At 37.3% G+C, this 25,446-nt stretch overlaps 1 protein-coding gene and 1 long non-coding RNA gene across 2 annotated transcripts; one reads left to right on the plus strand and one right to left on the minus strand.

The window, feature by feature from the left end:
- The first annotated feature begins 290 nt into the window (after positions 1–290).
- Positions 291–2,391, plus strand: LOC134814091 (uncharacterized). Its single transcript, XR_010160094.1, has 2 exons — positions 291–377; positions 1,267–2,391. It is a non-coding gene; the product is annotated as an uncharacterized LOC134814091 (long non-coding RNA).
- A 56-nt stretch (positions 2,392–2,447) lies between these two features.
- Positions 2,448–22,157, minus strand: LOC134814469 (ATPase family AAA domain-containing protein 3-A-like). Its single transcript, XM_063822595.1, has 16 exons — positions 22,091–22,157; positions 21,726–21,770; positions 21,258–21,389; positions 20,776–20,896; positions 20,540–20,649; positions 20,166–20,316; positions 19,845–19,963; positions 19,533–19,708; positions 19,132–19,248; positions 18,794–18,892; positions 17,240–17,364; positions 9,049–9,171; positions 8,808–8,867; positions 6,080–6,181; positions 5,752–5,860; positions 2,448–3,162 (listed from the first exon to the last, which is right to left on the minus strand). The coding sequence occupies exons 1-16, from the start codon at positions 22,152–22,154 to the stop codon at positions 3,025–3,027; spliced, it is 1,791 nt and encodes a 596-aa protein (XP_063678665.1). The 5' UTR covers positions 22,155–22,157; the 3' UTR covers positions 2,448–3,024.
- Positions 22,158–25,446: the final 3,289 nt, after the last annotated feature.

A 25,446-nucleotide genomic window follows, 5' to 3' on the forward strand; every position in this document is an offset into this window, starting at 1 on the left:
ATCTAAAATATTTTGTAACCCTAATCCAAAGAGTCCAGATTTTATAGATTTTAAAAAGGTTTTGATTTACAAAATTTTTAAAAGGCTATTAACTTTACTTAACCTGACTTACGCGAAATTTTTCGTCGGAACCTTTTTACAATTAGGTAAAACATGTAACTCATAACTCAATAACCTGTGTCCATCCAATTTGAATTAGAAGTCTTAATTGAACTCGCGGTAGTCAGCCGAATACTATATAAACCTTAAATATAATTCAAGTTCAACCTGCTAACTGTTCCAACTTTATTAGGACCGTAGTTTACTGTTTCTGAAGTCAGCTTCGCAGCTTCTCTGAAGTAACCTTTATTTCCTCTGTACACTTCTCATTTCAATTGGTAAGTTGATTATCTCTTTCGAAACGTGGATTTTTATTATGGTTTACAATACCGATGATGAAAATACATTCAATTCGAATGATTTTGAAATAATATGATGTATGGAGACAACAAATTTTATTGACCTATTTTACTACATATTTTGACGGACTTTTTGAAACATTAACACGACCTTGCATTGCTTTAAATACGAAAGAGATTCTAATTCTATGTTTGATCGAAAATTTCCCCAAATTTTATTTTTATAAAAGAATTAATCAAACAAATTTACTTCAGCTCGTTGGTTTGAACTGACCCAATGTTTAGTATTTACAATTTTGGAATTTCTTATCGCCTGTCCTCGCTTACCATTTTGCAGGGGCACAAATTATCTCCTAAAATCAAACTTGGTGTTCAAATTATAGGTGCGAATTTCGACTTTCTTGGAAACTTTTCCTCCGAAAGCAGCAAAGCTCCCAGTCACTCGCAAATTTTTGCACAGAGCCACCTGCTGCAGATAGACGTTGGTCGATTAACAATGACTTGCCCGCTTGGTGTCACACCTGATCGGAAAAAAATCGTTTATTTCAAAATTTGAGTGGCACTTTGTCAAAGACAGACTAGTGGTTAGTGAAGCACGGCCCAAAAAACTGGATTTAAGACTTGGAGAGAAGACGAGAATCGTATTCTCGTACTGAGCACGTTTTGTCGACTCACGATCTGGTGACAGGTCTGCGGGATCTCAGGATTACCAACAGATCATTCTGTCTACAGTCTCGTGCCAAAAACCAAATATAACCGTTGACAGACTCCAACAAGTACATGTGACATGACATGTGACTTGACATGTGACTTGACAAGACCTAGGATATAACTGGGAGAAGTATCTGTCTAACCCTCAGTGTTTCAGGAACTGTTTGAGGAATCTCATCATGACGAGCAAACTTTTGGTGATCATGATCTGTCTGATAGCTGAGGGAGAATGTGGTGTCTTGAAGAAACGGTCTGGAGGTACACTCTTTAAAATAGATGAAGCCCCAAATTTCAGGGCTGGGTTTGGCTCAGAAGAGTTCAGAGGAGTAAAAAGATCTGCGAATAATGCTCCCAGTTTAAGAGGAGTTAAAAGATCTGAGGAAGATGCTCCTAATTTCAGAGGAGTAAAAAGATCTGCGGAAGATGTTCCCAATTTAAGAGGAGTCAAACGATCGGCGGAAGATATTCCAAATCTAAGAGGAGCCAAAAGATCTGCGAATGATGCTGCTGATTTTAGAGGAGTCAAAAGATCCGCGGAAGATGCTCCTGATTTTAGAGGAGTCAAAAGATCCGCGGAAGATGCTCCTGATTTCAGAGGAGTCAAACGATCGGCGGAAGGTATTCCAAATCTAAGAGGAGCCAAGAGATCTGCGAATGATGCTCCTGATTTTAGAGGAGTCAAAAGATCTGCAAATGATGCTCCTGATTTTAGAGGAGTCAAAAGATCCGCGGAAGATGCTCCTGATTTCAGAGGAGTCAAACGATCGGCGGAGAATGCACCTGATTTCAGAGGAGTCAAAAGATCCGCAGAATAATTCCCTCCTCATTTGCGAGGATAAAAGGAATTTTCTGAAGGAGTTTCACACTTTCGGGGTTCATTGAAGGACTCAGACCTTAGGTCTGGTACTGTTTCGACACAACAATTGAATTATCCCGGATGATTTGATCTTGACTCTAGCTCAATAGGAAATAATTTAATTCATTTAGTTTGCAAATTGTTGTCGTCTTTTCGTATGTTCGTTCTATGTAATTTTATGAAATTTTTGTTTTTTAACTTGTAGTGAAATTGATGAGCTAAGTATCGTGTCTACCCTTATGACCTGAATCTATTTGAATAATCTATCTATTTGATCATATGTTGACCAAATAAAATATATACATAACGTTCGGTGAATTCAATTTCTTAATTCTGATAACTCACTTTGAGAGATTCCGAGCTCAGCTCTACTTGCTTACTGTCCAGGATTTATTTATGCTGTAAATTGTAAATACTACTTTCGAATTTACTGTTTTTTTTTGCCCAAAACTTGAGTTTTGATTTTTCATTGAACACTATTTAGATTAAAGAAGAAATACATTGAGATTGTAAAAACAATAAATTAATGTACACATATATATGTCTTGATTCAATATAGCGTGACTGTCATAAAATAAATTATAACTCCAGAAAATATAAACTGACAAATAATACGAACTTATCAAAACCTATAAATTCCTGTCTTGCATATTATCAAAAGTGTACAGTTTGACCAAGCAGGAGACCTGCTCTCGGTCACTTGGCCAGCTTCCAAACCACATGATTTACAGCTAGCACTCTTATTGGCTGGTAAGAGTCAGGTGACCTGTAGCAAGCCTGCTGATTGGCCAGCGTAACCATGGTAACCATGGTAACATTCAACACTGGTAGGGTCCGTTTGTTGGGACTTGTCTGGAAGGCCGTGGTTCAAAAAGGAACCGAAATAATCAACCCACTTCAATTCTCTAAATAGAAACAACAAAAATAAATGCTTAACAGCCTAAGGTTGATCTGAGCTTTGTTCACGAACAATACTTGTGAAGGGCGGGGATATCTCTGTATCTCAAGTGTCACGGTCCCACCCAATTGAACCTATTAGAATTAGACTGAACACTGTTATCATGTCCCTACAAGTCCCTCTATACCCTCATGCTTCTTCCACACTGATTTCTGCTTGTTGGCTGCCAGACTTTCGGCTAATCTCTCCAGTAACATTTCCGGCCGGAACGTCTTGTCTGGAGACGCGTACGCTGACGCCTGTGATGGAGAGTTCAGTAGAATCTCGCACGTGTTTTGAAATGTGACGTGTTTTTTTTTTTGGTTTATCGTCACGTGGTTTTATGGTGAAATGCGCTGTGGCCTTAAATTCGCCTTTTTTGGCCGTGAGCAGGGCTTTCTAAAAATTATAGACTATTATTATAGACTATGTTTCATGGGTGTGATTGCAGACATTGTCAATTCCTCGGTCGCTGCAAGTGACTGGTTTAACCATTTTCGAATCTGGTTCGTGGAGATTGACGTGAATTTACGTGACTATGATCTCAAATACTTGAAAGTAGATTAGTCTGCAATTCAACAAGTTGTCAGACAGTTAAATGGCTTAACATGGTTTAGAGCTATTAATTTAGTGGGATCACCACCAACTAAGACCAACGTCAGAACCCGCCCGGATAATGATGATATTCACTTCAGCTTTCATTGGTTAACCATGTTGAATCGTGCAGGTAAATTGCAAAATAGAGAGTGAAATTGTTAATGATAACTGTAAAGTTGAAGGTTATAAATACGAGAATGTGAATTGTGATATAGTGATGGTAAATTGTAACTGTTAAGGGATGAATTGTCAAATGGCAAAGTTTAATCTGGGGATTGTGAAATTGTTAAAGTGGTAATTGTTGGAAACAAGAGTGGAGTCCAGACTCCAGAAGTTGACAGCAAATCAGGTTCTTAATATTGGTTACTTTCATTATAGTTCTTGTAAGAATTATAATACTTACATTATATTCACGTTATATAATAACAATGTCAAATGGAATCAATAGAATTAATCGCTACATTTAAAGTTAAATAGTATAAAAATAGATTTTTTTAACGAAGAATTAATCCAGTGGGGGGGGGGGGGGGCTGACCTTAATATACCTATATACCTATATTAATAAATCAAAAATCGCTGCCCACAATAAGCTTGAAATGCAATTATCAATCGATTTCGAAAATTTCGAGCAAAAATATTGAAAATTGATGGAGTTATTTCAATTTTAATGAAGTCATTTTGGCTAGTATCCCGAACCGAGATATTATGTGCAATTTGTCCTCATGTGTGCAACTTTTTGATTTTCAACTTTAAAACTAGCCTATATGACACAATCTAGACCTTTAGGAAGCAGAACTGAGCTACACAACCTAAGGGATGGCCCAACACCAGAGTATACTAGATCGTAAAATTAGCGTTTTTATAGTTTTATATAATTTTTCTTCAAAAAAGCACTAACTCCAATAGCGAATGCCGAATACCCTTATGAAGGAGCAAGCTAGAAAAACTTTCCGGTAGATTTTCAGAATGCTTGAACAATTATCTAACTTTAGTATGCCCTCAAAGTTGGTGTAAAATCGATTTGAAAAGTTGTTACTTTGTCAAAAATAAAGTTTTAAAAACGGTTAACTTGATGACGTCATCAAGTGGTGATAATGACGTTAAATCATATAATTTAAACTAAAGTGTAAACAATTATCTTTAAGACCTGTGGTCGGAAATGGCTGTATCTTTTATACTTTTGAATCTACGGACACTTAAATTCAGGCTACAATTGACTACATTTGACTGGCAAAGCGTCTATCCCTGAATATATATGTATCACGACAATCTGTCGTAAAACAGGGGTTCTGGAAAACACACTTCCCGATGCTCCTGAAACTTAAAACTTTTTTTGCTGTCGATTTGGTCAACATCTAGACGCTCTGCAAAATTTCAGATCTCTAACTGTTTTAACATGGTTTTTAAGGTTGGAAGAGACAAGGAAAAGTGAAACAAGGAAGTTAGGAGTAAGGGCAAATTTTCGGCGTCAACGCCATCTTCAGGCTCAAATTATTTGTTATATAACAAATAATTTGAGCCTGAAGATGGCGTTGACGCCGAAAATTTGCCCTTACTCCTAACTTCCTTGTTTCACTTGTCCTTGTCTCTTCCAACAGAATATTATCCAACTATCAGTATTTCAATCATGAGACTAATAAACAGCGAACTACTCCGTTATTTGATGGTTTTTAAGGCACCTGAATATGGCGATTTTGGGTTTTTTAGCGAATTTCGTATAAAAGTGCTGGCGCGTATTTTATGCAAAATTCTTAAAAAATCTCCATATATAACTAATTCTTATTCCTGTCATCTTTGACATTCAATTAGAATGTTTTGAACATAAAATATGCCTGCTGAACTACTTTCGATGAGTCTTAATGCCTGAAAAACAATAAAGGGTGTATAATAGTATAGGGGGTAAATAGTAAAGGGGGCAAATAGTAAAGGGGGTATAATAGTGAAGGGGGTAAATAGTATAGTGAGTATAAGAGGCACAGTCGTGCTTGCCAGCACTGTGATATGGTCAGCCCCCCCCCCCCCCCCCCCCTTCCCCCAGTGTTAATTGTTCCATTGTGTGATCTACATATTGCATTTTTAAATTAATGAAATTTAATCAAGCATGCCAAAATTTGATCAACAGGGTGGCTGATCAAATTTTCTTGATAGTTCTGGTATTTACAACAGGTTTAGTTGTTTAAATTGCACCAATTGAATGCCAGAATAAGGCATTATATTACGACAAATGAAATAAATCCACAATAAATAAATACCTGAAGCGCAATTCCGAGTTTGGAGATTTCTCGACCACTGAAACCTTCGCTTCGAGCAGCTATATCACTTAAAACTGAGTCTGAGTCGAATTCCTCAATCTGTATATCTCTGAAAATGAATTGCAAATTTACAATCATATTAGAATTTTATTTAAAATCCTCATTTAAATAGCTGCGTTTTCCCGGTATTTGGCCGAGATCGGTATCAATGATTTACAAGCTTCTGAGAAATGATGTCGTAGGGGTAAAATACTTTCACCGACATTCATTATAACTTGTAGGTTATAAATTAACCAATCAGAATCCTATAGAAACATAAAAAACTCACCCCTTCTCAGCTAGATCGGCCACATAAATCTTGTAGTATAGCTGGAGGAGTTGCTCTCTTTCTTCCAGGCCAGGTAACGGAAACTCAACCATCTCATCCAACCTGCCAGTTAATTGGGCAATTATCATACTGATTAATTGGCTGATTTGTAATTGTTCATTAATTTAATCGCTAAACGTGAATTAACAATGATAATTCCAATATTGAACTAAAGGACATTTTCTCAGATAATCATCTATTGCCAGTGGCTCAGTGCCCAGTGGCTGAAAGGCTGTGCGATCCAAAAAAAGTTCCGGCAAATTATTTTGGGTTCGTAGTCAGTACGTTTGTCTTCACATCCCGCTGCCCAGAAAAATTGATAAATAATTATCAATTAGTTGGAAACTTAAACTTTGCCAGTGAACATATCTTAAAGTATATCTTAAGGGACTGAATCATCATGGTGGTGGATAATTATACCTCGTCCGACTTGTATCCTTAGTCTTGTCTCTCAGCCAATTAAAACTACAAATTGCCCTAACTATACTGTGAACCGATCTTTGGGTGAAACATCGTTGTACCTAGGGTTGGCAGTTTATCTCCTTGGTTGTTTATCTAGATAAGCAGATAGGATTTCAAAATTATCTAGATAATAGATTTTATATAATTTGGATGATCTTGCTATGCACATAATATTTAGATATGATAAATATACTACTACTACTACTACTACTACTACTACTACTACTACTACTATATTTTATATTACAAAAGTTAGAAGATATAATATGGAGTTAAACAATTTCTTGGAATTTAAATAATTTGTGATAAATTCCAATTCAAATATTTAAATTTCTTGATTAGTCTAAGTTTTTGATATCTTTTTGATTTTACCCATTTTCTCTCCCAAATTACTGAGTTTAGCAGCAACTTCTAAAAACTGACAAATGTCGCGTTTTTATTTCACACAATAGAAGTTGGAATCACCCAATTTCCATATATAATAGCGACTAAGAAGATTAACGATTAATACCGCTAATGCGAAATAAAGAAATAAACTATTGCACTCAATTTAACGACTGAAGATGGTTGATTTTTGAAGCTTAACCTTCTAACGATATAGATGACAAAGTTATTAGTTTTAAAAGATTGTAATACTTCATACAATAATTCACAGCATGTTCCGGTGAACATTCTGGGTGGTGATTGCCAAATTGTTCACTAGGACACTATAACCGCTTTTTCCTTCGTGGGTTTAAGCGCCCCACCCTAAAATGAAAGTTTAAATATAGTGATCTCTAGTTATCAGTTTCACCAACCCACCCACCTCGATTCAGCACCCACGCATTTATCACCCACGTTTTCACTACCCACCCACGAAGTTCACCCAGTCACTTAGCTATCTTAACAAGGAAACTGGTAGCCCAAAAATACTGATAGAGTCTCGGCCAAAGCTGTGATATTAGTTGGTACTAACCACTTTTGTCTGTCAGGTTTTAAGATTATAATAAGAAGATTTATATACTATATTCTGACGATGATGATAGATCCAATAATCCTAGACTATGAGAGTATGATACTATGGTTGGGGATGATGTGCTGCCAAGATGTCAACTGGTTTGAGAATTGTGAATCCTTCTATTCCTATCTAATCGTATCTCGGTGGAAATTATAGTGGTCGAGAAGATTCGAGAACCTGCGACGATCACCCTGACCCATTGCGCAACCTTCTCTAGCTGTGTTTAACCCACGCATTGAAAAGTAGATCATTACACCACCTATGTTCACTGTTCAGCGCAATTCTTGTCTGGTAAGTGGTTGAAATATTTTATTTCACCACTTATATAATAATATTGATTTCATAGCTGGGATTCCAATCACATACCATATTATAGTACAGTAAAACCCTGATTTACCGCGCCCCGATTTACCGCGGCCATTTCCTTCCCTCAAATAGGGCTTAACATGCACAATGTATACTAACAAACCCTGATTTACCGCGCCCCGATCTACCGCGGCTGTTTCCTTTCCCAACTCCGCGATAAATCGGGGTTTTACCATATTATACTCAGCACCAACTACCCACGTATTGCCGATTGCGCCATTCAGGAATAGTTGACTGCAGTGCAATCATTTTTGAAACACCAATTTTCAGCACAATTCGTGTATGTTAATTGTTAAGTGGTTGAAATATTTTTTCATGACATCGCATCAATCAGTGGACACAAAGGGTTTTTCAGAATATTTCATAGTTTTGTAGTTGATATTTTAAACACATGCCATATATGGCATGTGTTTAAAATACCAACTACAAAAAAATATATATGATCAAATGAGATATAGATAATCGCGGGGGAGAAACGTGACATGATCACTGTGGTTCATGACCATCTGCAAAACCTTCATTTCCAAATGGATTAATTTCGAGGATTAGCACTATCAAAACAACAAATTGGGTAAATCTATTCACTATTGGTACGCTGTACATTTAAATATAAATGTGGAAGTTTTTTGATTGATTGATGAGTAAGTAAAGGTTCAAAATGCTGATTTAATTTCTAGTAATTTGGCATGTTTAAATAGAGATACCCAAACCTTAAAAACATTCACAGCTACTTAAACACCCATCTCTAATCCAGATGACACTGAAACTTTACCCTCCCCACCCCCCCCCCCCCCCACCCTTGATTAATAAACATATTCAAATAATTGATGAGGTACCTATTGAGTGTTGGTTCACTCGACTCACCTGTCATTGATGGCCCAGTCCAAATGATCAGGTCGATTACTAGCCATCACCAACATCATACTGAAATGAGAAACCGTGTTATTCTCTAGAATTAAGTACCTGAATTAAGACCTTGGAGGGACACATCACGAAAGTTACCAATTGATCTTTCAACATTTTGACACTTCCAATCCTCTACAAGAATTGAAAATATCTTCATGAACGCTATTGTAAGCAGGCTATCATTACAAACTGGACATACCTTTTACTGGATTCCCCGGTTCGGTACAAGAATGCGTTCAAACAACTCCTCATATCCTCCGACATCTGAGTTTCGGTTCGTTTCCTCAGAAAAGCGTCCGCTTCGTCCACGAACAGTATCAACCTGTGATTATGCCAGAATAATAATTAACTGCCTTTGCTAATTTCATAAACATCAATCAGAAACAATTTGTAAATTCCCAATAAGGATCACCAATCATAGAATTTTCCACGTTCCAATTTACGGCTAGTAAATAGTTAAAATACTTAAAGAGGTTCTTACAATTTCTTTCCTGGAAATTCTTTGAACCACTACTCAACTACTTAACTTAACCCGTATATTTGAGGTTAAAAAATTTAGGAACATAGCGCAAAGGTTGTTTCTTATATTGTCGTTTGAAATATATTTATTGAATTACATAACTTGTCGGTTAAAGTATATTTATTGAATTTCATAACTTTCGCATTAAATAACTCTTTAATCCGCAATTTTCATTGGCCTCCACGTATTTAAACTAACCTGTTATCACGCAGAAACTAAATTTAGGAATTGTGAATGTTTCAGCGAGTAATATAATTTAGTAGCAGAGTGTAGTAGAGTGTGCACTTAATGTCGCAAAAACTTTTCCAATGTTGGAAAATGTTCCACATTTATTCACGACTTATCAATCATAATATGGCCTTACATTTGTAGAGATATTATCAAAAAATCAGTTATTTTGGCTACAAGCAGTATAAATGATAAAGTTAGTACAGTAAAAACCCGATCCCCCGATTTACTGCACAATATTTAATATGCATAATGTGAACAATCAAAACACCGATTTACCGCAATCCCGATTTACCGCGGTCCGCTGGTGTTTCCTTCACGAAAACTTTTTTACTGTAATTTGTTTGGTCTTTTTGTGGCGAACTTTCACGCTAAAATGTTCAAGACGCGGTTTGTAGTTGTAGGTAGGTGCAGTAAGAACTTTCTGGGATAGTAAGGTGAACATGTGTTCTACAATGGAGGGACCCCATTAAACGTGTATGACGTAGCCTCGATGTAGGTAGAGTAAAGAGTTGGTGTTAAAACAACAAATAAAGGGGAAAAGGTGTTGGGTAGGGCGTTATGTTCCATTCTATGGTTTTGAAACGATCCTGTAGCACCTGCCATAGGCAATAGAGTTCAAAACAATAAAATGTCATGTGGTGGCTGGGATAAATATTTCTTTAACTCTTGGCCCAGATAGATCTTAGCCAAGTAACTTAGACGTCTTAAATCAATACTGAACGTGCAGTAAAACTTCCGATTGACGTTGTCTCGCTACAGAACCTTGTGCCCCATATTTTTACTTTTTACTTTAGTGAAGTTCTACCCTAGGCCATGGTGATTGGTGATGTGCTCAAGGAATAAAGACCCGAGTGACAATGGGCCTGATTGATCATGATCCGCACATCTCAATACCATTGGGCCTCAGAGAGAAGGATCTTAGGGTTTAACAACCCCTAATATATTGATTATATGCTAGAACCTTCCTTAGATGTTCTACCAATTCCATTACACTTCCTCTGTCCCTCCCAAGTAAGTAACTTCCTCATGATCGATTCCTCGTGATCGTATATTACAAGGCCCAGACACGATATATTAATGACGTGTACCAGGCTATCACTATCCGTAAAATATTCCAATTTCTTCGCGAAATATTCATACCGTGGGGCGAACATAAGGATGAAATAGAAGTAATATAACTGGAGTCAACTCCGAGTGGAATTGAATCCATCCCCAAAAAGGAAATTACTAAGTAGGTGGCAGGTAACCAGGGGTGTAGGAAGCGGGGGGGGGCAGGGGGGGGCCATCGCCCCCCCATGAAATCTGGGCAAGGGGCCAAAAAGGGCCAACTTTTTAATTTAGGTTTCTAAAAATTTTTGGGAAAAAATTTTTTAAGTCAAAAATTTATAAGTCAAAAATTTTCTGAGTCATAAATTTTCAAAGTTTTCTTGAAACTTTGAACAAAATACTTTTGTTCGTGTTTCATGCTACCCTGATCATTATGACCTAAAAATATTTTTTTCGGTTTTCGAAATTCAATATACGATTTTGGACTCGAGGGTTCCCCTTTGTAATGCGATCTCGGAAGGCAGGCCTCCCTTTCGCAATACGAGCTCCGAAGCGGGAGCTCTGCTTTCAGAGGTACGTATCGAGAATGACTCGGACCGAAAATTTTCTAAGTCAAAAACTTCCAAATTTTTTCTGGAAACTACTTTTGTTCATGTTTTATGCTACCCTGATCATTCTGAGCCGAAAATATTTTTTTCGGTTTTCGAAGTTCAACATACGATTTTGGACTCGAGGGTTCCCCTTTGTAATGCGATCTCGGAAGGCAGGCCTCCCTTTCGCAATACGAGCTCCGAAGCGGGAGCTCTGCTTTCAGAGGTACGTATCGAGAATGACTCGGACCGAAAATTTTCTAAGTCAAAAACTTCCAAATTTTTTCTGGAAACTACTTTTGTTCATGTTTCATGCTACCCTGATCATTCTGAGCCGAAAATATTTTTTTCGGTTTTCGAAGTTCAACATACGATTTTGGACTCGAGGGTTCCCCTTTGTAATGCGATCTCGGAAGGCAGGCCTCCCTTTCGCAATACGAGCTCCGAAGCAGGAGCTCTGCTTTCAGAGGTACGTATCGAGAATGACTCGGACCGAAAATTTTCTAAGTCAAAAACTTCCAAATTTTTTCTGGAAACTACTTTTGTTCATGTTTCATGCTACCCTGATCATTCTGAGCCGAAAATATTTTTTTCGGTTTTCGAAGTTCAACATACGATTTTGGACTCGAGGGTTCCCCTTTGTAATGCGATCTCGGAAGGCAGGCCTCCCTTTCGCAATACGAGCTCCGAAGCGGGAGCTCTGCTTTCAGAGGTACGTATCGAGAATGACTCGGACCGAAAATTTTCTAAGTCAAAAACTTCCAAATTTTTTCTGGAAACTACTTTTGTTCATGTTTCATGCTACCCTGATCATTCTGAGCCGAAAATATTTTTTTTTCGGTTTTCGAAGTTCAATATACGATTTTGGACTCGAGGGTTCCCCTTTGTAATGCGATCTCGGAAGGCAGGCCTCCCTTTCGCAATACGAGCTCGGAAGCGTGAGCGTGAGCTCTGCTTTCAGAGGTACGTATCGAGAATGACTCGGACCGAACATTTTCTAAGTCAAAAAAAGTTTTTCTGGAAATTACTTTTGTTCATGTTTCATTCTGAGCCGAAAATATATTTTTGGTTTTTTTGAAGTCTATGGATGTCTATGGACGGAAGGTTGTGGATGTGATACTGATTGGTTTCATATACTAATTATAGAAAACGTGATATTTGGCCCTCAGATTTAAAGGAAAATGCGCAATTTGATGCGGAAAACTGAAAAAATCGCAATTTGTCGTGAGGCCAGGATCTGAAAACTCGAAATTCAGGCTTTGGCGCGAAGCGCCAAAAAATATTTAGAATTTGGCCCCCCCATGAAGAAAATCATTCCTACACCCCTGCAGGTAACCTATTATATTAGCAGTGGGTATATAATATATATTACACATGTGACCAAGTCTGTCTCTCGTTACGTTAACTATTCTGATATCCAAAGCATTTAATCGATGAACAAGGCACGAGTGGGGAGGAAATGTCACTATTTTAGGTTAATTTTATATGGCAGTCATATTGTGGCTATTTTCATTTTACTAGGGGCCCGGAGACGTGGAACTATCAAATTTAAACTGGTCAGGACTCAGAATATTATTGGATCCACCAAGTTAAAATAGTGGGAATTTTGACAGGACGTAAAATGTGATGGTCCATTCTAATGATGTTTTAAATGTATGTGTCTACTATGTGAGATTTGTCACGCGGAAGATGCTATGACCTATGATCTAAACACTACCTTACCGAGGTGCTCAGTGCCAAGTAACCAGGTAACTGAGTAACCAGGTAACTAAGTAACTAAGTAACCAGGTAACTAAGTAACCAGGTAACTAAGTAACCAGGTAACTAAGTAACCAGGTAACTAAGTAACCAGGTAACTAAGTAACCAGGTAACTAAGTAACCAGGTAACTAAGTAACCAGGTAACTAAGTAACCAGGTAACTAAGTAACCAGGTAACTAAGTAACCATGTAACTCAGCAGCCAGGTAACTAAGTAACCAGGTAACTAAGTAACCAGGTAACTAAGTAACCAGGTAACTAAGTAACCAGGTAACTAAGTAACCAGGTAACTAAGTAACCAGGTAACTAAGTAACCAGGTAACTAAGTAACCAGGTAACTAAGTAACCAGGTAACTAAGTAACCAGGTAACTAAGTAACCAGGTAACTCAGCAGCCAGGTAACTAAGTAACCAGGTAACTAAGTAACCAGGTAACTAAGTAACCAGGTAACTAAGTAACCAGGTAACTAAGTAACCAGGTAACTAAGTAACCAGGTAACTAAGTAACCAGGTAACTAAGTAACCAGGTAACTAAGTAACCAGGTAACTAAGTAACCATGTAACTCAGCAGCCATGTCTTAATGCCCCTCCCGGTAGGGGGGGCAGAACTTAACTAATCAACTGTGCACTGAAGTAAACTCTGTTAACTTAAATCTTCATTATATGTATGAGAATACAGCTGACGTTATTGTGTCCACAACAAAGGTCTCTTGGGCTCCCAAAGAAGCTTTGTCCAATTTCCCAGTTGGCCAACAAAATCACCTCTGCAGAAGCGTTTCCCATATATATATGTTTTATATATTGATGAAGAAAATCACCATTATAGATAGCGCTCCAATGAGTTTTCTTTAAGAGAGCTAATATCATCAACACGTAACAAAACTGCACTAATTATTTATAAGAGTTAAATAATCGTTTATCACAACTTAACCTATATACGATTTTGTATCAATTTTGTGACAGTGTTAACATCAACAGCCCTTAACTTGAATTAACTGTATCGTCCTCACCGTATACAGTGATATTGAGTTTTTCCGCCTAGATAAATTATTTGGGCAATACAATCAAATTGAAAATTTCATATAATGTGATAGAATTAACCTAATTTCTCAATAAGTGAGTAGTGACTGTATTAGCTAACCATTCAAATCAACATATTTGAGGGCTATAATTGGTAGAAGAACCATCAAATAATGAGTTTTTAAAAGGTTTTGAAAACACCTTACAGTAAAAACGAGGTATCGCATTAAGCGGCTATCGCCAAACGCTAATTTTTTGTTTGTTTACTGATATCCTCAAATTCAAATGAAGTGTCCATATACGAACATTGGTGATGACAATGACAAAACATCATTCTTTCACCCGGCCATTATTTAGTGGTGTAACCCGCTTCACAATTCTCTCACTTAGGGTTATTTTGTAAATCTCATAACATGTGTGCTTGTACCCAACCGAGACAAGACGTCAAGTAATTTGATCCTGTGTCCTGACTACAAACTAGAACTATTAAATTTAATGTGAATATAACAACTTCCTCTCGGCGCACAAGGACGTCAAAAATGCTTAAACATCTTAAACATTTATTGAGCAAACCCAGACTTCCTCTAGTTTGGTAAATCCAATCGATGAACACATGATTGAAATTAAATATCTTTTAGCAAGGGTGGTAAGCGAGACAAGTTATAGTTTCACCAAAGGGTTTAACAATTTTTTTTGTGTAAACGCGAGCAATAAAGTGGTTAAAATTAATATTTTAAAATAGAAATAAAAACCGATCATTTGTTATAAGAATCTCTGATCCATAATTTAATTATACTTATAGTCATGTTGGTGTATGATGCATGCTTACTGTTTAGTCTAACTTAATCTTATCGTTGAATTGCTGACATATAGTATTTTTGTCTTTCGATAAAAATTCACTATCATAATTGCAAACATTATGATTACCAAACACTTTTTATTGACACGCAGACAGATTACTTTTAAGAAAAAGTTTTTATCAGAGCTGTTGACTGTTGAGTAAGACGATAGTGGATATGACGGAATAGTAGGGAGTAACGTAGATAGTATCTGATAGTTAATAGTATCTGGAACAGGAAGCTGTGTGACACAAGACAGCGGAGGACCTTTCCCTGACCCGTGAGGTTGTTTTCTTGAGTAAACACTTTGGGCGTGGCCCTCCTCGCAATGTTGCGACCACCTCGCAATGTTGCGACCACCTCGCAATGTTGCGACCACCTCGCAATGTTGCGACCACCTCGCAATGTTGCGACCACCTCGCAATGTTGCGACCACCTCGCAATGTTGCGACCACCTAGACCTCGCAATGTTGCGAATTTGCAACACAATGATATAATCGCGAAATGTATCATGTTTATCGTAAGCCGATAGATTATCGCAACTGTAGATGTTTGGGAACCGTCTGTTTTCACAAAATACGTATTCAAGTTCATCTCAGTTTCATTCATGAATATCTGGACTGTAAGCATCATTATCGTACTCACTGGGAAACATACCATACCAACAAGATAATTTGTTTTTTTTTCTCGATCTACAATGTTTTCCATAACAACTCTTATTAACCTATTTTGTAAAAGCTCCGATAGACATTTATAAAGGACCGTCAAGGGTAAAATCGGAGCTGCAACTCGGAGGAGCAAACCCATAATTTTAAAATTCAACATTTAAATTATATACTTTTACCAATTCTCTTATTCTCTGGTTTAAATCACCACTCCTGTGTACAGGAGACGGAGGTTGGTTTCCTTTTAAAACACTTAACAATTAAGTCACACTATAATTATGTAATACTCTAACCTCTCTGCCTTCATCCCCACCCGTATCATAGTTATGAAGGATAACCATAAAGTTTTCGTGTTTTAACTACTTCCCTGGGCATTGATTCCCTACTTGTGATCTTGGTAATGGTAAAACTAGCAAAACGTCTATCAGTTTAACACGTGCTTTTCTATTGGAACTATTTCGTGTCATAGAGATTATGGGATCTTTTTTAACGTGATCATCATTTAGGGGAAATGTTAAAGTAATCCCCGAACTCAATTTATTTACTAATATTGGTTTAATACCAAGAAGATTTCCTTACACGTACGGGTCGCGAATTTGTCAAAAAACGGCAGTTATCGGTAGCACTAATTTTTCAAAAATTTTAATGATTACTGATTTGGTAATGATCCAGCAAAATTCAGAGCCTCGCTTCTTAAATCAAAATGATTTCCACCAAAGGATCCTTTTTATCTCATTATCGTATCTGTGATTCGAAGTATATTTCAGAGAAGTCAGAATAGTTACTAAGAACTTACAACCACCCTATGATTAATCAATTTAGGGTAAATTTCAGTAATGTAGACCTCCTTTCTAGCGGTTGGCGGGATTTTGCGAGGTGGTGTAATAAATTCACCGATCATATCTCATTAAATCCCAGACATATGTGAATACTCGGATTGAAATTTAATGGAATTTGAAGCAAAAATCGCATAAAATAATGCTTGAGATATAAACCGAATTGCCGAATTCTTGGTGTAGTTAATCAGCTATTGTGCGGAAGCTTGTAACAATTGAGACGGAACTAATTAAAATGCGTAGTTAAACGGGGACAAGTTTGGGTGCTACAGGAGGAGTTTTATCAGGGGTGTAGGAATTTCTTCATGGGGGGGGGGGGGGGGGGGGGGGGGACAAAAGGAAATTGCAGCATGTGCAGAATCTCGATTTGTCCCATTCTCCTCGACAAATCTCGATTTTCTCAGATCCTGGCCTCGCGACAAATCGCGATTTTTTCAGTTCTCCGCGACAAATTGCGCATATTCCTTTAAATCTGACGACCAAATTCGCGTATTTTCCTTCAAATCTGCGGGCCAAATATCACGTTTTCTAGATAAGTATATGAAACCAATCACATCCATAGTCTTCCGTATTTAGGTACGGACTTCAGAAAACCGAACAAATATTTTCGGCTCTAATGATCAGGGTAGCAACTCCGTTTCTGCAGAAAGCCGATCTCGCGTGGTGTACGGGAAAACTAATAGCGGAACAGGAAATTGGTATGTAGTAGTTAAAGAGTATTCTAGAACCTACGACCTTTATTTAATATCCGTATAATATCAAGTATATACTAGTAATATACCTATCAGGGTATGTTAATACATATCATGTGACCAATATATAAATCATTTTTAGAGGAAATAAAACTATATTTCTGGAGTATATCAGTAAAAAGTATAAACCAACCCTTTCTTAGATGTGGCACCCCAATCGAAGACTTTGTGCAGCGCCGTGACGCCCTCTTTACCCATAGGAGCTATGTCACCCCCGGTTATAATAGCGTAGTCCATTCCTGAAGACGTGGCCAGCTTCTGAAGTGGGAAAATTGTGTAAGATTTAAAATTGCCGGACAAACTATTTCGGTGTGCTGGTGAGTCACAAGTGTTGCAGGTTTTATCTTGTTGGTAGATGTAATTAGGGGGAGGGGCCTACTTATTTTACACAGAATATTCTTGGCACCCTTTGAGTAGCTGCAAGACTAATTTACGAGACGAAAAAACACAGAAGAGCAGAAGGCACATCACCACAATAATAATATTACTCCAAAGGAAAAAGTATTCAAGCCTCCTATTCAAGCCTCCTGCCTATAGTATATTAGAAAGAGGTCGCCACAGCCATCAGAGAAACTGGCAAACACCGCTCAACTTATTTCACACATCATCATATGGACTGATTTTTTGACGGCCCCAACGTTAATGTGGCTCTTGCTATGTGTTGGTTCAGCCGAATTAATTATTATGTAATCAAGTTTATTTTTCTCTTTTAGTTAGTTGTCATCCGGCCAAACATTAAGCAACTTATATTGCAGTACCATTTATCATTTAGTATATCAAAATATGTCATTGTAATTTTGCATGGCTGGAATGTAACGCTTGATTTATATATATATGATAATTAATTGAATTTTCAAATTAAAAATTTAAAAAATAGTGTCTCCTCTATGCAAGCTATCCTCATGCTCAACGAGAAGGCACATCACCACAATAATAATATTACTCCAAAGGAAAAAATTATTCAAGCCTCCTGCCTAAAGTATATTAGACAGAGCTCACCACGGCCATCAGAGAAACTGGCAAACACCGCTAAAATTATTTCACACATCATCATATGGACTGATAGCCTCTCCTCTATGCAAGCTATTAAGAGAGTCTATTAGTTCTTCTCCTCAACGAAGAGAAGAACTAATTGACTCAGTTAAGTCAAGCCCCTCTAAAAAAGAAAGAAGGCGGAAGATTTTGATTTCGAACTTTCGGCGAAAGTAATCCGAAAGTATATCGAAGAAAATTAAAGAGACCAAACTCTGACTTGACCTCGAAGGTAATAATCAGATATGTTATATTCTAAAGTAAAGAAACAGAGACTGAGAATATTTACGAGAAATAAAGCTGTTATATAGCTGATTAAATGGACTGTACAGTATTCGGAAGGCCTGGATAGGAATATACTAGCACGCCCCACTAGGACGCCCAACTAGGACGCCCCACCAACTCATTACATGCTTAAAGGTGGTTAGGTGTCTCAGACAAGGTTCAAGTAGAGATTGAGAGGTTAACCACTAATACCAATACTAGTACAACACTTCAAACTGGCAATAATGGGGACAGAGTGAACTGAGTAACGATGGATTAACTAACCTGGGAAAGCTAACTAAGTCGCAATCGAAATTGATCGTCACTACCAAAAAAAAAAGTAAAGATTTCGAATTTCTGATTATTATTACAATTCCTACAATCTCCGAACCTTCGCAAAGAGCGTTTTCCCTGTTCCGGGAGGACCGTACATAAGAAGATTTCGGTAGGTTCCGCCGTTCTGTTTAGTGAAGAACGTAGATGCGACCAACTGAAAAAATTATTGTGTTATCATAGCTGTGTTTATTGAACATAAACATGGTATAAAATATCATTTCTATAGTTCTGTGTATACTAAAACTCACAATATCGGATTCATTTCAATAAAAGCAACTGTTTTTTTTTTCGTAGTGACTCAGCAGTGATTTTAGTGAAAATAAAGAAAATCGTAAGCACGAAATATAATACACGAAATATAATACGTTGTTGCTGCTGAGGCAAACTACTGACCACTTTCAGACGACTATCAAGAGAAGGGCTTGTGACGACTCCTTTCAGGGCCTGGTCTAAGCCGTTCCTGCCTTGCCACATTCTAACAGCGGTAGTTATTGGGTGCTTGAATACGTCCTGGGAGGAGATTTAGGATACAATATTGATATTTGGACTCGTCGTCGGTCGTGAATGTTCTCTTATCTCTTAGAAGTGCTATTTCCACTAGGGATGGGGCAAAGTGAAGAATTTGAATGAGCCGGGGCGGACGCACGTGTACGCGCGCGCGGCGCCAAAACCACGTTTTATGCTGCTGAAAAAACTTTCCATGAATATATATACAACGCGCGTTCCCTCCTACTGTAGAACAATCTAGCAGTTTTGTCTAGTATTCCTGAATGTTCTCACGTCAACGCAGTTACCTTGTAATTTGCTCTGGACGTCTCACGGACTAAAGTTGGTTTTCCAAGTCTATTCTCAATGAACCTAGCAACTGTAACAGTTCCGTGCTTTGCTATGAAGAATCCACCAGCCAGAGCCAACATGGCACCTCCAGCCCCCATCGCCTTTTCTTTGTTTGATATCAGTGTGTCGATACCTAAAGTTGTGCGAATTTGCTAGGTATTGAGTGCAAAATGTTGAGATTCAAAATATTCAAGAATTACTAAATGTGCTATCTTCTCTAGCATCCCAGAGCGAGCAAAACTTTATGTTCAGCATAGCCTGTAGCTTACCAGTTCCAATCATATTGCCAACAGAGCTGACTGCCTCTAATATCGTTCTCCTTTTCTCTTTACTTTCTAGCTTAATCTTCTCTTTATTAAGGTCGTGATTATCTCGTTCAACTTTTGCTCTAAAAGAAATACATTTTATCTGTCGGTAAATTTGGCACAATTCCTACAATTCCTAGTGACACATGATAAGATACCTAGTGACACATGATAAGATACCTAGTGACATATGATAAGATACCTAGTGACACATGATAAGATACCTAGTGACACAGTTCCTTTCACCAATAAATCATAAAAATCAACAGCATTTTTTAAACTTACTTGCCCCTCATCTTCGCTTCAATGCTCTTCATTTCGTTCTCGTGCCTCAGTTTCTCCTGATACTCCACTGTCTCTCGTCTCATCATTTCTTGTTGCTTCACTGACTCTTCCTGTCGTCTCATAATCTCCTCGTTGTTCCTTTTGTCTTGATCTAGATTTAAATTTTTAAATCACTAATTGTCATCGATATTATTTTTGTGAAACTCGGTATTTTTCGTCAGGAGAAATAATAAATAGCACGCTTAGTTCTCTGATTCAGACAGAAAATGACAAACCTTTTGCATCGCTATTATTCGAACTAAATCGAATGAAAAAAATCCATTTGAAATGAAATCTATGAAATTACCTAATTACATATTTATTGACTAATTTACCCAATTGATCATCATGACGCTTTCTAGCTAGCCTATCTTTGTACTGTTCGTTTTGCTGGTTGAACCGTTGTTGGTCTTTCAACGTTTTCCTTTTTTCTTCCTCCATAACCCTGTGTGTTGAAAAGTGATAACTATAAAGAGCATTTGAAGAATATTCCATAATACGCTTTGAAAATAAGGGTTAATAAAAAAAGGTCGTTGAAGGGCTATAAACTGGTAGTTTTCACTTTTTCTACCTGGCCCTGTTGGTATTCTCTTGCTGGAGTTGAAGTTCAATCTGTTTTTTGTTGGCTTCCATCTCAGCTTTCTTCGTTTCCTCTTGTTTGAGCGTCAGCTCTAGTGCTTCCTTTGCATTTTCTGTAGAGGAAAAGTTATAATGTTTCACCTCTAGTTTCGCCTCTAGTTCTGGTTAGCTTAGATTATATAATATATTACTTACCGCTATCTTCCCACAATTTCTTATTAAGATGTAATTCAATACAAAAATTAATGAGCACAGCATCAGAATGAACATTAGTTTACCTGAATCGTGCAAATCATCAGAAATAACCATTCTGTTCAATTAAGCAAATGTTTTGACTCAACATTTTACATGCCGTCAATAATGGATTTGAAGAACTTACTACTTCAACTTAAAACCATTTTAAATCAAAAGAGCTGAGATGTTTCATTATGTGCAATGCGGAGGAAATGGATTTTTTAAACTTAGTTAACTCACTAGACTTGTCGATTTCCTTCATAGCCTTAGCAGCCCGCTCGTAAGCTGTAGCATCAAACCCAGAGAATCTTACCTCCCTTGGAGGGGGAGGCGATTGCTGGACTTGTACTCTGGATGTAGTGGGGGCATCACCTGAAGTGTTGGGATCGTGAGTAGACATTCGATAGTGATTAACTGTTAAAATTAGATCCTTAATGAACTTAATCATTCATATGCTTGGATCCTGAAGTTTCTTTCAGAATATCGAGTAAGACATGATGCACTTAGGCCGGCCAAATAAGAGTCTTAGTTATTTGACTTTTAATTAATCTACGAGTAATTGCCAAAAAGCAAAAATTCGCAGTAGATGAATAAATTAACAAGATTATATCCTAGATATTTCATAGTACAGTATTTTGACAGCTTCTGAGTAAAACATAAGCTACATTACTGGATGGTATTCTCTTAAGTATTTTGTAAATATCTTACCTTGGTTGTTGTCAGGCATCATATCAGAAGCTTTTGCTTCTTCGGCTGAAATGAGGTTGTTTTCCATGATTGTATTGCAAATATATTTCGAAATTATCCCTATCCTGCGAACCCATATTTGGCCAATTCATCTAGTTCATTTTTGATATTTTGAACTGGTTAAGTGTATAAAAGAAGATAATCGACAGGTATTCAGGGGATACAATTTAAAATTCAAGAGAGACATCAAGGCACGACAAGAAATTATTCTTGCACTAATATAAAGATGATTTAAAATCAATAATAGATACAGCACTAGACAATAGACATGGTAACAGTCATTAATAATCAATTATTACTTTACTAATTGATCTCAATTAACTCACCTTCTTTTTGAAGAACTTCCTCAAAGTTCTTAGGTTTAGGTTTTCCCCACAACCACCCAGACATGTTGGACCTTGTGATGAAAAGCACAAATTAAGAAGATGGTGAGATAATTTATAATTTAGATAGAAAACATATTCTGTTCTTACATAAATGTAGTCAAAGGAGTCCTAAAGTAGCATTTATATTGTATCTAATATATAAAACAGTAGATATGAACATTTATCAAAAAAGTAATATTTTGACAGAAGTGAAAATTCTGCACAAAAATAAGCAAATGAATGGGAAACCGTGATTGAGGGTTAAATGAGTAACTGCCCTGTGAAGCCTTGGATGAGGAATGCATGGAATTTACACTACCTTACCTAGGCCTATCACTGGCCTAATTGTAAATATACCTTTGGTTCCTGTGGAAAAACCTAAGTAAGATAAGTAACATAAGTAAATAATAAAAAACGTACATATCATCATGTACCAGATGTCCACAATTGATTGGGCCACAAGTTTGATGATCAGTTAAGCTAATATCATGCATCATTATTATACCTAATAAGTATTTCAGCCAAGAAATTTGTTAGAACGTTAGAAATGCAGTAGGGTCAGTTTCAGACAAATTTAGCATGAAGGACATCATTGCCATGTCTGAAGTGGTTTGTTAATGGGCATTGTTAGCCCAAAGCGTTTTGGTCTTGCCACTCAACATTGCCAACTGTAAAGTAGACATTTTTCTAAGATACCTGGGGATGGGAAAATCGGTGTTTGAATGTGGGACAATCTAGAAAAAGCTTTATTAAAGTACTAGCAAAACTACGTGTTTTGCTCTATAAACACACTTTTTTAGAGTATTTACTGACGTATGAACAGAGGGACGCTTACGGCTAGAAGCGCCAACATCCAACGTTATGCCACTGATATCATGATCATGGTGTTGCAGACTAAATTAAAGTGTATGGGATTTAGTATCAAACCAACCAATTGTGCAGTTGGATAATGAATGTTGGCTTCCAGTAGCGTAATGACCGCCTGAAGGAACAGAATTTTTCCGAATTCTAGGTCTTCTGAGCATATTGCTGACAAAGGCAATAGTGGGCCAAGAGGAAGTATACACTGCATCAAGTAGCCTCACCAACTCGGGGAAGGAATCAAATTAAGAAATCAAAGAATTCCAAGCTCCAAGTCAAGTATGACGATATATAGCTGAAAGATGTGGCACCTCTTTCAAAAGAGTTCTACTAGCAGCAAGGGAAGAGGTTGTCCCAAGACACTGTCACTTCAGAAGTATGGCTACACTCTGAACAAAGAGGAGTTTCGTGACAGTGTCTGCCTACAGCTGGTGGATACCAAACACTCCCATCACCTGTAGATGTGGAAAAACAAGTGACCTTGACCACCTTCTCACCTGCAAGTAAAACAAATTTTAGTAAAACAAATTTAAATTTTGGTATTTATTAATAACAATCAAAACATATCATATCATAAAAATAAAGCCGCGCGTTGGTTGACTGCCTCAGTATGGTGAATAATTTAAGCTTGAAGGTGCCCTGCGCATTTACAGAACATTATGCGGCGATCACATGATCACGAGGACCTGTGAGCACCAAATTTAATTTAAACTTTCTAGAAATCGTACATCACTACGAGTTACTCATGCTTTTGAATTATAGGCGTGCGGATTGTCAGGTATTTCATTCATTCATACTTAATCGGTTTAAAGCTGTATATTTAGAGCTCACTATTGTTTGAACTATGAAAGCAGAACGTAAATAATGGACAATATACCGACGACAATACCAAGGACCCGAGTGCCGCATTGACTTTTCCGGATCCGTTTTTACCGAAGGCTTATCCACCAGTTACTCATGCTGCATGTATAGTCTGATAATATTTTGTTTTATCTCTAGCAAGCATTCTGTAAGTTGGAGTGTCGTATTTATTATAGAAGAGCCAGCCAACCTCCGCATTACAATCTTTTGTATGCCAGGTTCGTTTATAAAATCTAATCATATAATAAGATTGATCCAATAGTCTAAGATGAACGGTATATCTTAGCTCATCGTTATTAAAATCCTAATGGATGAATTAATCAAGTAATGTTCCCTTCCAACACAACTAAACAACAAACAAATGCTTGCTCACCAGTGGTGACGCAATCGTAGGGGCATGCAGTTGGTTCAGATAACTCTCACCCCGACGACAGCGTCGAGAAATTATCAAATTATGCATTTGCGCCATACTGGACACATTTTATATTTAATATTTTGTGGTTTGTAGAAATTAGTGTCATCTAAAGTATAGCTTAACTGGCGAGCAAGCATCGTCCCACTCGGCGGGGACGAAAATACCGAGTCCAATCACAGAAAGTTAACCAAAAGATAAAAACAAGAGCTCTGATATCAACAAAAATCACACGCTCCAGACGACGGGGGAAGAGAGGATAGGAAGTAAGCTGCTGGGCTCAACAAATTTTGATAATTGTAAACAAATTTGTTCTTGTGCCCTATAATAATTTGGTATTGAGGTATGACCCTGTACTGTGCGTGATAGTGAAAATGAAAGTGAATGTGAATCTGTAATGCGAACGAAATGAGTTATGGCCAGACGATTCTTCAATTTCAAAATAATAAAGTCAAAGGACTCTGTTTTAAAATACAAGCTCATTCTTATCAAAGTTTAATTCTGTCCATTCTAATTCTTCGTACCTGGACTGTATCTTGAGTAGCTCACTTTTCAGTGTTACTTAAACTAAGTTCGTTGACTTAGTAAAGCTTATCAAACTGTCAATTTTTCGACAGTCGTTCCACATTTTTGTTGATTGATAAATGAAAGAGGAGGATGGGTTCGGGGTGATGAACTGGTCTGAACGTCTTTGTGATGGTGATCTGTGGAGTAAAGATAGGAGTGAGATTGGAGATTCTAATCTGACAATTTTGAACAGTTCTAATAGACATGTGTATTTGTACAGGTTGTGGACGGTAAGAAGGCCGTTCTTGTTAAACAACGGCTTTGTATGCTCTTTTTCAAAGAATTCTCTTCCTAGGATTTGTTCATCTATACAACGTGTTCTGGCACATGTTCTAAATTTATCTAGATATGCTTCAAGGTCACCAAATAGTATTCTGATACATTTTTTCTGAGTGATGAAGATAGGTTGAAGCATATTATTACTCGACCCACCCCATACCGATATTCCAAATCTTAGGTGTGACTCAAATAACGTGTGGTACAATTCTTTATGGTGTTTTTTCGGGATAACGTGTCGTATTCTACTGAGTCTTCCGATCTCACACCTAAGTTTCGAGTTGAGGGCTCTTATTTGAACATCCCATTTTAGCTTTTCGTCAATAATAACACCTAAAAA

The sequence above is a fragment of the Bolinopsis microptera genome, chromosome 4 (genome assembly GCF_026151205.1).
Source record: "Bolinopsis microptera isolate Bmic1 chromosome 4, MBARI_Bmic_1.0, whole genome shotgun sequence".
Taxonomy (NCBI): domain Eukaryota; kingdom Metazoa; phylum Ctenophora; class Tentaculata; order Lobata; family Bolinopsidae; genus Bolinopsis; species Bolinopsis microptera.